At 48.2% G+C, this 14560-nt stretch overlaps 1 protein-coding gene across 3 annotated transcripts in view; it reads left to right on the plus strand.

The window, feature by feature from the left end:
• The window catches only part of RIPOR1 (RHO family interacting cell polarization regulator 1), a 1634668-nt gene that overhangs the window by 897270 nt on the left and 722838 nt on the right, over positions 1-14560 (plus strand). For all 3 annotated transcript variants that reach the window (XM_078671049.1, XM_078671050.1, XM_078671048.1), the window contains exon 10: positions 19-144. In XM_078671049.1, the coding sequence (XP_078527175.1) occupies positions 19-144 (126 nt within the window). The remainder of the gene's footprint in view (positions 1-18; positions 145-14560) is intronic.

Consider the following 14560-nt stretch of genomic DNA (forward strand, 5'->3'; position numbering starts at 1 on the left):
TCTCCCTGCTCTTTTTAGATCTTCATGAAATATGGTCGTCAGCGGTGGAAACTGAAAGGTCGCATTGAAACAAATGGCAAGCAAGTGTGGGACAGTGAAGAAATGCACTTCCAGCCTCTCATAACAGAGTTTCTGTCAATCAAGGTACCAAATAAACAGATAATGCACAATGATTTTTTTGAGTGAAATCTACGGGATAATTAAGCCAGAATAGTAATTAATAATTTCTCAGGAGAATGAAGTATACACAAATAACATGTTCTTCAAAAAACAAAACTATGTATAAGGTTTGATAAACTTGGACAGTTACCATGATTCTCTCCCAAAGGACAGCAGTCTTTAGAAGGCGAGCAGAAAAAACCCTACATTTCCTACTCAAGATGTGGAGGGCGGCTGTGGAGTGAAAAAATAGGTAGGTCTTGCTCTTACCAGAAGGATTAGTGAGATAGATGATAAGAGCACTCTTCCGGTTAAGAAACTGAGTTTATAGTATTGAAATGGATAAGATGCCCACGTGAAGAGATGAGAGGTGTATATGAGGAAAGTCACCCTTATTTAATTACGGATCATTACTGCACTTGTTCAGTAGAGCACAGTTAATGATTATCGATTGCATCTATCCCATGCAATATTGATTTTGTTACCCAACCTGCCTCTGATCTCAGATTTTTTTTAGCTTGCATGTCTTTGAGTTTCCTATATCAATATCATGTTGTGGTGTATTGGCTGCTAACTACTTGTTAATTTAAAAAAAAAACTTTCCTTGTGTATCTGAGGTATTTCAACCTCTCCATGATCCAGCCTCCCACCTCTACCAACCCCTTTGTTTATTATAAATGTACTCACCCTATACTTGCTTAAAAAAGTTTGTGAATTGCTCCTCGCTGCTGCTTCTATATAGCTTTAATTGAAAATATGGTCTCTACCTTATAGCTACGGTCTTACCAGTATCAGGGGCATGAAAGTGGGTAACTGCTGGGAAGAGGGGCAGCCAAACCAAGTGCTGCATCTTTGAGTTGCCCACACTAAGTTTATGACCTGAGGCCTTTAAAGCCAGGAGTCACCAGAGAGCCAAATTTAGGTTAGTTGATAATCTGGAGGGCAGCCTGATGTGCACTGATCCAGTAGACATGAGCAAAGGATGTTATCCACCCCAGTACGCAATTGATTTTAATATAAGATGCTACAGGGGAGGATGCAGTGCTGTGTACCTCAAACTTTGGTCATTCACTGTGTTATGTTGTGCAGAGCAGCGGTCTGAAGTGGAGCAGTAGCCTTATTTTTATTCTTAGTAGGCAAAGAAACTAGATTTTATTGCAACCCGAGTAAGTGCGATGAATTCAAGCATTCTGCATATCCCTTTTTTGTTTTCTTATGTTCCTTTCTAGCACAGCGTGCCAGTAAATTGCTCCACCTCGAGGAAAATCACTAAACTTATTTGTTTTACTTTGTTTCCTTGCTGGTCTTGTGCACTTTGAACCTGACCGCTGATCTCCAAATTCAGCTGCCCAATAAAGATACGCTCTGGGGCCACTTGAGAGGTTGCCAAGAGGTACATTTAGATTTGAAAGTGTTCTTAAACTCATTGTATACTTAAAATAGTAGGCCAGGGGGCGTGGCCAAGATGGCAGCGGGATAGGCTGTGTTTCCAGAGGCTCCTGCCCACCGCCGCATTGAACCAGCACAGCACAGCCCTTCAGGGGCATTATTTAGCAAAAAGTTTGCTGGCATTGTGGCAGAGTCCCCTCCGGTACCGCTTGATGCCCAGTGCCCCGACCTAGAAGGCGGCTACAGGCAGCAACGTAAGACGGCCGGGAGGCGGCCCCGGTCTCTCTAGTTCGGAGAGGCCCCGACAACGCGGCGCTCCGGACTGCGGAGCGTCGAGGCTAGCATCTTCCCTCTCGGCGACTACTGGGCAGATTTGGCGGACGGTGATCGGCTGATCCCAGCGACGGTCGCCGGGATCCGGGCCCGGGCGAAGTTGACGTCGCCCTCCGGGGCCGCAGGGAAGAGTACACGGCGGAGAGCTCGCCGGATGCCTGATTGCGGAGGCCTTGCTGAGCCCGCCGTGGGTGCGGGTTCGAGTGCTGCGGGCGGCTTGGTCTCCCAACACCCGACTGGGCCGTGCAGATCCCCAGCCCATGGTAGGTGGTGCGTACGGCGAGGCGGTGCTTCAAGCGGCGGTGCAGCAGGTGAGGCCACGACGCCTGGGGGGCGGGCCTGCACTTGCCACGGTCCCTCCTCGCTGACTGGGGGTGCTGTCTGGGGGCCGAATCCTGCTCACAGACCGAGAGGTAGCTGATCCAGGGCCCTGCCACAAGCGAGAAGTACTCTCTGAGGCCTAGAGGCCCAACAGACTGGGACTTGGCCGCTCTCCTGCTAGCCCGCTCGGGACCGCACCTTGGGGCCCACCGATGTGTGCAGGGGAGGGCCCTGAGGCAGATCGCGACGCATGATTTGGTGCACAGTCGGGACAGATATCGGGTCCGTGCCCTAGGTCAGTAGGGATACAAAAGGGGGTGGTGATGGTTGGAGCATCTGAACCAATCAAACACTCACACCCAGTCAAAAGATCTGGGTTTGATCCATCACCATTCTTTAGCCCACTCTGCCACCCCAGTTCAGACATGGCTATATGCAAATCAGTCTGACCCTGTGCCACATGGGAACAGTCCAGCCCGAACTGCCAAACCATGCCTTTCCTGGACCGGAAACAAGCTTCCGAGGACCGGTTTCTGACACTTATGGCGGCCAAAAGCGGTATGGTTTGGCAGTTCGGGCTGGACTGCTCCCATGAGGCACAGGGTCAGACTGATTTGCATATAGCCATGTCTGAACTGGGGTGCAGAGTGGGCTAAAGAACGGTGATGGATTAAACCCAGATCTTTTGACTGGGTGTGAGTGTTTGATTGATTCTGATGCTCCGTCCATCACCACCCCCTTTTGTACCGCTTTTGGCCGCCATAAGTGTGGCAGGGTATGCTCAGACGTGAGTCCCTTGCTCACTTTGCCACTGGATTCAAGCAAGCCGGGCTGAAGACGGCTGGAATGCCAGAAACCGGTCCTCGGAAGCTTGTTTCCGGTCCAGGGAAGACATGGCTTGGCATCTCGGGCTGGACTGTTCCCATGAGGCACAGGGTCAGACTGATTTGCATATAGCCATGTCTGAACTGGGGTGGCAGAGTGGGCTAAAGAACGGTGATGGATTAAACCCAGATCTTTTGACTGGGTGTGAGTGTTTGATTGATTCTGATGCTCCGTCCATCACCACCACCTTTTGTACCGCTAGGTCAATAGGGAAGCACGCGCCGCGCCTAGGCTTTGTCTGCGGCCGTGCTCGGAAGATCTCTGGACCCCAATCTCACTGATAATTGGCGCTGCGGGACAAGGGGGACTGTGGGTGACCCTTTGAAAGCGGAACCCCCCTTCACCTGGCTTCTCACCTCCGTCCCGACTATACAGGGTTGTTGGACACATCGCTTGACCGGGGGGACTCCGGTGGGTGCATCGGGGAGGCCATACATACTCGAAGAGTGGCCTCTGCAGCCCACCAACAAGGTTCTACAGCTTGCATCTCACTCTAAGGGGAATACTTTGCCTCTGCCTTCATGTGCGGGCCCGGAGCATCTCCAGTAATCACCCATGACAGGAGCGCACACTCAATAACTGGTGGGAGTTTTATCGCTGAGCCACGATGACCAGTGCTGCCGCATAAACGGAAACCCGGCACCTTTATCCCTGTCCGCTCTACTTCTCCCAGGAAGGCTACAGCCGCCAGCTGACAGACCTGTGCCTCCCGGGGGGTCTACCGACTCTCTGCAGCTGCCCTGGTGAGTGCTTTGGGGGCTACGTGAGCATGTCCAAAGCCAGGACCAACAAACCGAAACCCCAGAAGGACATCTTTGGCCGTCCACAGCCCGCTGTTGACATGGCTACCGTAGCACCGGAGGCCGAGACGGCAAAGCGCCCCGCAGTGGTAGGGGATGAACCCATCACAAAGCCTTCCTGGAGTCGCTCTTCCTCACCCTTAGGGAAGATATCCAATCGGTCAAGGCGGAATTCGCCACGGAACTTAAAGATATACGCCGGGACGTCGACAGAGTCCGGGAGCGAGTGGCTGCACTCGAAGAGAAGAACCATTCCACAGTCACGGACCTGACGACGCTGCAGCTAGAAGTCCTTCAGTTTCAAGACCAGAATATGGACATGCAAGTGCACTTGGAAGACTTGGAAAACCGCTCCCGGAGGCATAACATCCGCATTCGGGGAGTGAGACTGACTGACGACACTCGGGACCTCTTTGCCTTCACAGCCGGCCTTTTCCGGCAAATACTTGGTGATTCCCACGAGGCCGAAGTCATCTTGGATAGAGCACATAGAGTGGGTCCGCCCCGCGGTCCCAACGCACCACCGGCCGACATCCTGGTGTGCGTTCAAGACTTCAAGACCAAAGAAGCTAGCCTTTCAAGAGCACGGACTCTTCACCCTATCTCCTTCCAAGGTTACTCCCTGGTCCTATACCAAGACCTAGCACTGATCACTCTGCAGCGACGGCGGCTGTTCCACCCAGTGACCGACCACTTGCGACAACAAGGGATCTCATACTCCTGGGGGCACCCATTTCACCTCATTTTTAGATATAACAGTAAACTCCACAACTGCGCTCTTTAATGGAAGCATGTCGACTGCTGGGGTTGGCACCACCAAGTGAGGAAGCGGAGAATGGCGAATCCAGTGCCAAGCCAGAGTTCTCTCCATCTGGTTGGCAACACAAGGTCAGGAGACGGCGCCCTCGAAAGCCGTCCTCCTCGGAGATTGCCTGCAGCCAACATGAAGCACTGTCGGCGGCTACTGAGGCTCTCGCGGGAGAGGGCTCTGAGGACCAATGAGGGGCTCAGACCCTTTATGTTTTTTGATCCATCCAATACATCCTTGCTGGTTCTGGGTGGGGGCAGGGGGAGAGCTTCCCTTCCCGTGGATCACACTATGGACCCCAACTGGATGATACTCCAGTCGTCCTGTGACGACTGACTCTTTTGTCGAACAGTTCTTGCTCAAGTTGTTTTTGGGGTAGTGGGGTGGGTTTTATCTTTAGCGGGGGTTTTGTGGGGTCTTGTTCCCCTCGCTTCCATCCCCTTTCAGGTATCAGTCAGCAGCGCTAATACACCTAGTTCCTCCCTTTGTAACCAGGAATCCATGAGCTGTCCTCTCGGACCTTGTCCCAGCCGGCTTCCCCTCCACATGTCACATGCCCCCGGAAGCACTTAAAATTGTCACCCTAAATGTCTGTGGTCTCAACAACCCGATTAAACGCAGGGCAGTCCTCCATTATCTGGAACATTTGGAAGCTGATATCTGCCTTTTACAAGAGACCCATCTTATCCCCAAAGATCACCATAGATTAAGGTTCACTGGCATTTCCTACACAACTATTCTCTTCTAGCTCTAATAAATCAGCTGGGGTTGCTATACTTGTCTCTCGCTCTTTCCAGGGTAAGGTCCTCCAGAAGGAGGCAGAGATTAAAGGCCGCTTACTCACATACCGGTTCAAAGTAGCCGGGATTCCTCTCATAGTGGGTTCCATTTACGGCCCCAACGAGGGTCAGGGAGATTTTGCGATAAGGCACTAACAGAGGCGACCACTAATTCTAAACGACACTTGTTGTTAGGAGGGGACATAAACATGGTCTTCGATAACATCACTGACCGCTCATGTCAGCGCACGACGCAAGTTGGAGCTCTTTCCCAAACCTACCTGGATCGGTTTCGCGATCTTGGGCTCTCGGACATGTGGCGCCACTTCCACCCTCATAGTCGGGCCTATACGTACTACTCAGGGGCACATAAAACATATGCTAGGTTGGACTATCTCCTCAGCTATACCCCCTTGCGAGCGTTCGCTTCAGACACTGAAATCCTCACTGCATCCCTCTCTGACCCCTCACCGGTCGTGGTCACCTTTCACTTTCCACCTATCCAGCAGCCACAGCGACACTGGCGCCTGCGCGATACACTGCTACATCATGCGTCTACGGTCACTCAAATCAAGACAGCCATCACTAATTCTTTGACCCTTAACGCTAATCCTGCCACATCCTTGGCGACGCAGTGGTCTGCCCTCAAAGCTGTCCTACGAGGGGAATTTATCGCTATTTCTGTGGCCAACAATGTGGAACGCAGCAAAAAGAGAGCCAAACTAACGCAGCGGGTAGCTGAATTAGAACAAATGCACCAACACATAGGAGCCGCTCGGGTCTGGCGCCAGCTTTGTATAGAAAGGAAACAACTGGCGGCGCTAGACCAGGACAAGGCCAAATACTCAACTCTTCGTCTCTGCCACTCCTACTACACTGGGGGCAATAAATGTGGCTGCCTACTGGCCCACAAATTGTGGGAAGCGCGTCTACGCCAAGGCGTACAAGCCATTCGGGATCCCGGAGGAGAGCTTAAATCAGAGGACGCTGACATAGAGGAAGTTTTACGAGACTTCTATGCGGATTTATACTTGAGCCATTCCCTCGACGCTCCCCACAGTCTAGACTATCTGGTGGCCGCGCAGATTTCCCCACTATCCCAAGCACAGGCGGAGCATCTAAATATGGGCATAGGGACGAAGGAAGTGATCGCGGCCATCTCCCGCCTCAAACTCTGTGAATCCCCATGGCCCGACAGCTACTCGGCAGCCTTTTATAAAACCTTCTGTGGCCAAATTGCCCCCTTGCTTCGGGACATTTTTAATACCTTTGCACAGACTGGAGCCATCTCCGGCGTAATGCTAGAGGCCTCCGTAGTGGTCATCCCCAAGCCTGGGAAAGATAAGACACTCTGTAGCGCCTATAGGCCCATCTCCCTCCTAAACATTGATATAAAGCTTTACACTAGTATCTTGGCGACTCGTCTCACGCCCTATATGCCCCCAGCTCATCGAACCGGATTAGGCAGGGTTCATATCGCAGAGGCAGACCAGCGATAACACTAAAAGGGTACTAAACCTTATTGAGAAGGCTTCTCGCACTCAAGGGTAGTATATGCTTCTGGCCCTCGCCGCAGAGAAGGCCTTTGACAGGGTGCACTGGCCCTAACTGGAACAGGTCCTGTCGAAATTTGGCTTTGGGGACAAATTACGCACACGAATACTTAACTGCTACCGCCTACCCAAGGCGACAGTCCGTGTGAAAGGCCAGACATCGTCCCGTTTTCCCATAAGCAGAGGCACAAGGCAGATAATAAATAAATAAATTGCTGGGATTAAATTTGGCGGCGACACTCACACCATCAGTCTATATGCAGACGATATTCTGCTCTCCCTTTCTAACCCGACCCAGACACTGTGGGCTCTTTTTGTTGAACTACTCAGCTTTGCGCGGGCCTCCGGGTTCAAGATAAATATGGAGAAATCCATTACCCTTGACATCTCACTCGCTCCAGACACCCTGGCTCACACCTGCGACGAGTACCCAATACAATGGTCCACTTCCACCATTCCATATCTGGGAGTACAGCTGGGGGCCACCATCCCCGCCACGGCTGCCGCCAACTATGGAAAGCTTCTCACCTACATCCGACAAGAGCTTGATCGCTGGAAACACCATATCCTCTCCTGGTTGGGCAGAATAGCAGCCACTAAGATTACTATACTCCCATAGATCCTTTATCTTTTCCAGACACTTCCCTTGCGTCCCCCTGCAGGCTGGATACAACAAACCCAATCAGACTTGGCGCGTTTCATCTGGCAGGGCCGCAAGCCCCGGTTTAAGCATGCCATAACTATCCTGCCCCCGGAACAAGGAGGTGTAGGGGTCCCTGACCTGCAGCTCTACTTTTATGCCTCCCAACTCCGCTACATAGTGGAGTGGAACCGTCTTGAATCCGAGAAGCATTGGCTATTTCAGGATCAAGCAGTCGCCGGCACGCCCTTACAGGGTATCCCCTTCCTTAACAGAGCGTACCGACCACCTAATCCCTGTGCCTCTTTCATTATGGGCACCACCATGGAAGCATGGGGTCGCACTGCCATCACCCACGAATTGACGTAGTTCCCCTCCCCACTCACGCCACTCTTTAATAACCCCGAATTCCACCCGGGTACTGTTGCCAAGGCCTTCACACATTGGCGTTCTACCCCTTGTAGAGCATTGGGTCACTTATTTGACTTAGAAGGAATTATCCCATTTCCACGTATCCGGACGGATTACGGTATCCCGGAAGTAGAGAGGCTGTCCTACCTACAACTAAGACCACTAAGGACGGAGAGTTTCTTCACTCACTCTTCATTTACAGATTTCAATTTCATCCAAGAATTCATGAGCCTTTGGTTTTATGAAATCAAGAGTTCTTTTATTAGCTCATATTTTATCCTTCTGTTCGAAGTGTTTCTATTGATTCATTATAATCATGAATATTTTATTGCGTTACATTATGCCCAATGCATTTCGGGTTGAACAGTATAACCCTTCATCAGGGGCCTGTGAATGAAAACATACAGGACCTTAGCATTCAAAAACACCAAATTCATACACATTACAACAATACACAAGAAACAATATAGCCCTGCAGGGCGAAAATAAATATTTAGCGAGTGTTGCCATATGAACGGCAACGTATTCAGAAAGTATACACACGCTATAACTGATTGACGAGGGCTATGTGGCCAGCCGAATATACGTGTGGGTTTGGTGATGTTTCAAAAAGCTAGAATGCCGTAATACTACACGGGACGTGCAACGTGAGGAAAGTTGATGCTAACGTGCATTGAAAAGGAGCGCCTCAAGAGATTATTCAAATACCAAGGAAAGGGTCGCGTACTAAAGTAAAATACAGTGCATACGGCCAAATTAAATATCTGAAAAGAGACCGATAGGACTTACTTCCTGCAACGCGCTGCACTCGTATCTGATCGGGTACGGAATCAGATGGATAGACTGAAAGCCAATCACAAGGCTTCTTATTGTTAGCCGAGTCACGTGGTGTCTCAAGGTACCTAACAGTGGCGATGAAATACTATATCGAAGCGGTATTATTGCTTGATGATTGAAAAACAGAAGTAGCTGTCACAATAATGGTTTGCCATAATAAGCGAATTCATTAAAAAAAAACTGGAATAGTTTGTATGAGTCGAACGCGGGCCGGGTGGCCATAGAAACTAAAAAGCAGCTAATTCATTGGATGAAAGTTCCGATCACGTGATCGCTCGTGTCGGAATGTGAAATTTATCGACAAAAAACAGTTTTACTGGGGGAATTTTCAAAACTCGCTTTGTTTATAGTGAAAGGGAATATGATGGTCTCGACATATCAGGCGGAATTGTGTACAACCACGGTGCGGTTCGATCTTTGCAGACTCGAGCTCGGTGACTATGGTAACAGAGAGCTATTGGTCACGTGATTCTCTGTGTGAGCTCAATAAAGTTATCCTATGGTAAGCTGTAATTCACTCTTGCAGTATCCGATAGTGAAACACATAGTTCATAAGTCCTATATTACAAATATTGTATGGAGCAAACAACATATGTAAAAGAGAATGTAAAGCAAATCTTTGAAACAAGTCTAGCGTCAAATACAGTTTCTGATCAAGTTGCTGGCTTAGTCCATAGATGTCAATGTGGTATACATTTCGTGGGGGGGGGGGGGGGTAAGGAGGGCCTCTGGCCTTTAGCTGTGCAGAAGTAAAAAAAATACCTCATAAAAAACATGCAAATTCAATTCTGTCGTTCATCCCTGTTGGCTGAAGGGAATTACGTTTTTTGATCCAAAAGAATTCTGCCTGTAGGCAGGTAGTTTCTATGGCCACCCTGCCCGCGTTCGACTCATACAAACTGTTCCAGGTTTTTTTAATGAATTCGCTTATTATGGCAAACCATTATTGTGACAGCTACTTCTGTTTTTCAATCATCAAGCAATAATACCGCTTCGATATAGTATTTCATCGCCACTGTTAGGTACCTTGAGACACCACGTGACTCGGCTAACAATAAGAAGCCTTGTGATTGGCTTCCAGTCTATCCATCTGATTCCGTACCCGATCAGATACGAGTGCAGCGCGTTGCAGGAAGTAAATCCTATCGGTCTCTTTTCAGATATTTAATTTGGCCGTATGCACTGTATTTTACTTTAGTACGCGACCCTTTCCTTGGTATTTGAGTAATCTCTTGAGGCGCTCCTTTTCAATGCACGTTAGCATCAACTTTCCTCACTTTGCACGTCCCGTTTAGTATCACGCCATTCTAGCTTTTTGAAACATCACCACACCCACACGTATATTCGGCTGGCCACATAGCCCTCGTCAATCAGTTATAGCGTGTGTATACTTTCTGAATACGTTGCCGTTCATATGGCAACACTCTCTAAATATTTATTTTCGCCCTGCAGGGCTATATTGTTTCTTTTGTAATGTGTATGAATTTGGTGTTTTTGAATGCTAAGGTCCTGTATGTTTTCATTCACAGGCCCCTGATGAAGGGTTATACTGTTCAACCCGAAATGCATTGGGCATAATGTAACGCAATAAAATATTCATGATTATAATGAATCAATAGAAACACTTCGAACAGAAGGATAAAATATGAGCTAATAAAAGAACTCTTGATTTCATAAAACCAAAGGCTCATGAATTCTTGGATGAAATTGAAATCTGTAAATGAAGAGTGAGTGAAGAAACTCTCTTGTTTCATGTTAAATGAGCGCGTCCTTAGTGGTCTGAGTATCACACATTCTCACAATTATAAGAAGGCACTGATAGACGCAGTGCGTCAAGGATTGCGCTAAAAAGAACCCACGTTGAAATATTGCTTGAAAGGAAAGTGTGCACGGAGACAACATTGACATCACTACCTCCAACTAAAACATTGGGCTCTTCAGCCACAAGTTAGTCCCGGGGCTCAGCGGTTACTAACTGCATACGAGAAGTGGCTTATTACTCGCTCTGGAGACAAGAAACTCATTTCAGATCTTTACAAACACCTACTTCTCACCACGGTGCACACATATAATGCGGGGCGAGTGCGCTGGGAGAGAGACTTAGGCCGCACCCTTACTCATAGGGAATGGAATGGTATTTATTATAGAGCCAGGCACTCGGCATATCACGCAGGCCTCACCGAGACACTGACTAAAATAGTGACCTACTGGTACTACACCCCAGAGCGACTTCACCAGTTTGACCCCCGCCACAGCGCCCTGTGTTGGAGGGAGTGTGGGGAGGTGGGCACACTTGAACATCTTCTATGGGGTTGCAGCAGAATTCAGTCGTACCGGTCCCATATTTTAGATGAAGTAGATTCGCACCTAGATACACAACTTCCACGCTTCCCGGCCTATATCCTTCTAGGCTTACCCAACGCACTTATGTATCCAGCTAAGTCGCGGAAAGGGCGGCTGATTGCTATTGCCCTGGGAGCGGCTACCCAGAACTTACTTGCACACTGGCGCTCCCCTCAACCTCCCCACACTCCGGATGGCTGCAGAGACTTTGGACAGTGTTGGGGATGGAAAAGATGTCACTCACTCTGGCGGGTAGGTGTTCAGAGTTCCCCGACCTATGGCGTCCCTTTCTAGCGCTGCTCATGACAGAGTTCAGGGAATTGACGTGTCCTAGATATCTACGACTCTTACGCCAAGCGGATACACCAATTCCACAGGCGAGCTCCAAGCGAGGGTCTCGCAGACCACGATGAATCAGGAGACACTCTGTTCCTTCCCTCCCCCCTTTCTCCTTTCACTTCTTTCCCTTTTTCCCTTATTTTGTATCCCGTTTGGTGGACGAGGGGTGGGGTGGGGGTGGGATTGTTAGGCTTTTTCAGTTGTTTGCTTCTTGTAGCGCCGTTTGCACCGGCTTCACCAAACCCGCTCCAAGCATATCCTACAATATCACAGCTACCTAGGACACTTGTTATCTGTACTAACATAAGTTTGGGAGCTGAGAGTCATGCTCTTTTCTATGTCATTTGTCTTGAAAAACCAATAAAAGATTTAAACCATAAAATAGTAGGCCACGTCTGATATGTCTGTCTCTACATGTGTGTAATTCAAAAAGGAATTGAATCTGCTTCTCAAAAAACCATCCTCTTGACTATGTCTCATATCTGTGGCAACTGTCATAAAGCAAATGTTCCTCCTATAGCACTGGTGAGTGGTACTATAAGAAGAAAATTGGGTGTAGTGAGCCTCCATCTGCCTACATATAAGTGTGTGCATATTAGTATGAATCACTTCTGTTTCATTGGTTCGATCTCATATGGAAAAACCTACAGCCATGTCACCTACAACCCGTAGGCCAACTTTCAACACAACTTGTTAAATTCTAGTGACAATAATTGTATAAAAGGACCCACAGTTCCTGATAGGCATCCAATTTGTGTACCACCGTTAACGTCAGTCGCTCCATGCCTAAGAGGTTCCATATCCAATTAAGCCAATCCGTATAGTCTGGGATCTTGTCGGAGCCCCAGAGAGAGGATCGTCTGGTGTGCTGCTCCTATTGCTAAAACCATTTGTTCTGCCCCTTAGGGATTTCAGAGGATATTTGATGGAGTTACACAGCCCTATGAGCACAAATGTAGGCAAACAGGGAACTTGCATCTTTTTTTTTGTTGCATTTTATATAGCGCAAACTTGACCCGAATCGGGTATCAGAGCGCTTTTTTATTTTTTTTATTTTATATATAAAGATTTATATAGCGCTAGCTAGACCAGGGGGTATCAGAGCGCTTTACATAAACAAGAAAAAAAGAAGTTGCACTACATCGTAGACCATGAGGAATCCTACAATATATAAGCAAAGACATCACACTTAAATATACACAGTGAATAACGCAGGTGGTTGCAACAGTCAGAATGACCCGGATCCTAAAAAAAGTCAGAGTGAGAGGGGAGATCATTAGTCTATTTATGCCTGGGATGGTTGACTTGGTCAGGGAAGTATTGGTTGAGGAGCAGTAGTTTCAGGTCCTTCTTGAAGCTAGGGAAGGAGGGGTTGCATCTGAGGTCAGTAGTGAGTGTGTTCCATATCCTGGGAACATTACCAGAGAAGGATCGGCACTGGGTTGCTTTTCTTTTCAGTTTTGGGGGGATGTGAAGAAGTGAGTTGGTGCTTCTCAGAGTTCTTGATTTTTCTGCTTTAACCAGTTTGTTGTTCAGGTAATTGGGGGATTGGGTGTGAAGGGCCTTGTGAGTGATGCAGGCCAGTTTGTAAATACATCTGCCCTCCATGGGGAGCCAGTTGAGAGATTTGAGGGTAGGTGTGATGTGATCAAATCTTTTTCCACCAGTTATGAATCGAGCCGCCATATTAAGGACTGACCTTAGTGGGGCAAGGTGAGCTGTTGGTGCACCTGTTAGGATGGCGTTCCCGTAGTCTAGTTTAGAAAGGACTAGGGATTGTACTATTGTCATAAAATCAGCCTGGGGAATGAAAAGGTTTAATTTTCTTGAGGTGTTTCAGAGAGTAAGGAGCACCTTTTGCAGAGTTCTTGATGTGGTCTTTCATTGACAGGTTCTTATCCAGGGTAATGCCTAGAGATTTTACTGAATCCGATAGGACAAAGGAGCAGTTTAGAGCATTAAGATTCTTTTTTTTTTTTTTTTTTTTTAAATCTTTATTTGGACAAAAAGGATATACAAATACGGGCCTACAACCAGTCAGGCCGGCCACTAATACGAGAGGGCAAGCAATAAATCCAGGATGACAGTGTAGGGCATAAAACACAGTAAATCGCAATCATTACGGCATCAAAAAAAGGGGGAAAACACAGACGGCCAGCAAAAAGAAACAATGAAGGTTATTTTATAATAATACAAAAAGGAATACCGCAGGTTCGACTACAACACAAGGCGTTACCGGGTTCCCAGAGCGATTCATTGACAACAATAAAGCCAAAGGGTGACAATGTGGGAGAATAGTGTAGCAACGCACATCAGTGTAAGAGCAAATATCAGTAAATCAAAGCCATAATCAGTTTCACTCGTCTCATTCCGACCACCACCCATTAGCATATTAGAGACAAAACAGGAACCGGAATATTGACACCGTAAAGGAAAAACTAACCCGCCATATTGACCTGAAGGAAAGGAAAGAAAAAGAGGAAAAACAGAACTGAAGGGGAAGACCACCGCGCTGATACCAGTACCCCACAGCAGAAACATTTAAGGATTGGGAACATCAGTAATAAGGAGGGCGTGAGAGTCGCGTTCAAAATGCAGCAGAGCCCCATAGAGGAAGCAGCGGGTATGCAAACCCCACCCACATAGCCCATGGGAGACAGGGACAGACGCGGCACCCCTATAAAGAGACACAAAAGGGCCATAGAACTAAGAAAGAAGACAACGAACAAGTCCCATCCCACCCAGCACCCCTGCAGAAGGCTACGGCCAACCCCCCCAGCAGCGTGCCTGTCGCCCTAAACCGAACCCGAAATGTAGGAAAGACAAAGGAAAAAGGAATGAAGACGAAAACAAAAAGCATAAAGACAAGAAGGAAATAGGAGGGGGGAGTAAAGGATCAATAAAAAATGCGTTCGGCCCCAACCCTCCGCCCAGCCATACAAAGGTAATATTTGAAAACCAGA

Source organism: Lissotriton helveticus, chromosome 12 (assembly GCF_964261635.1).
Source record: "Lissotriton helveticus chromosome 12, aLisHel1.1, whole genome shotgun sequence".
Taxonomy (NCBI): domain Eukaryota; kingdom Metazoa; phylum Chordata; class Amphibia; order Caudata; family Salamandridae; genus Lissotriton; species Lissotriton helveticus.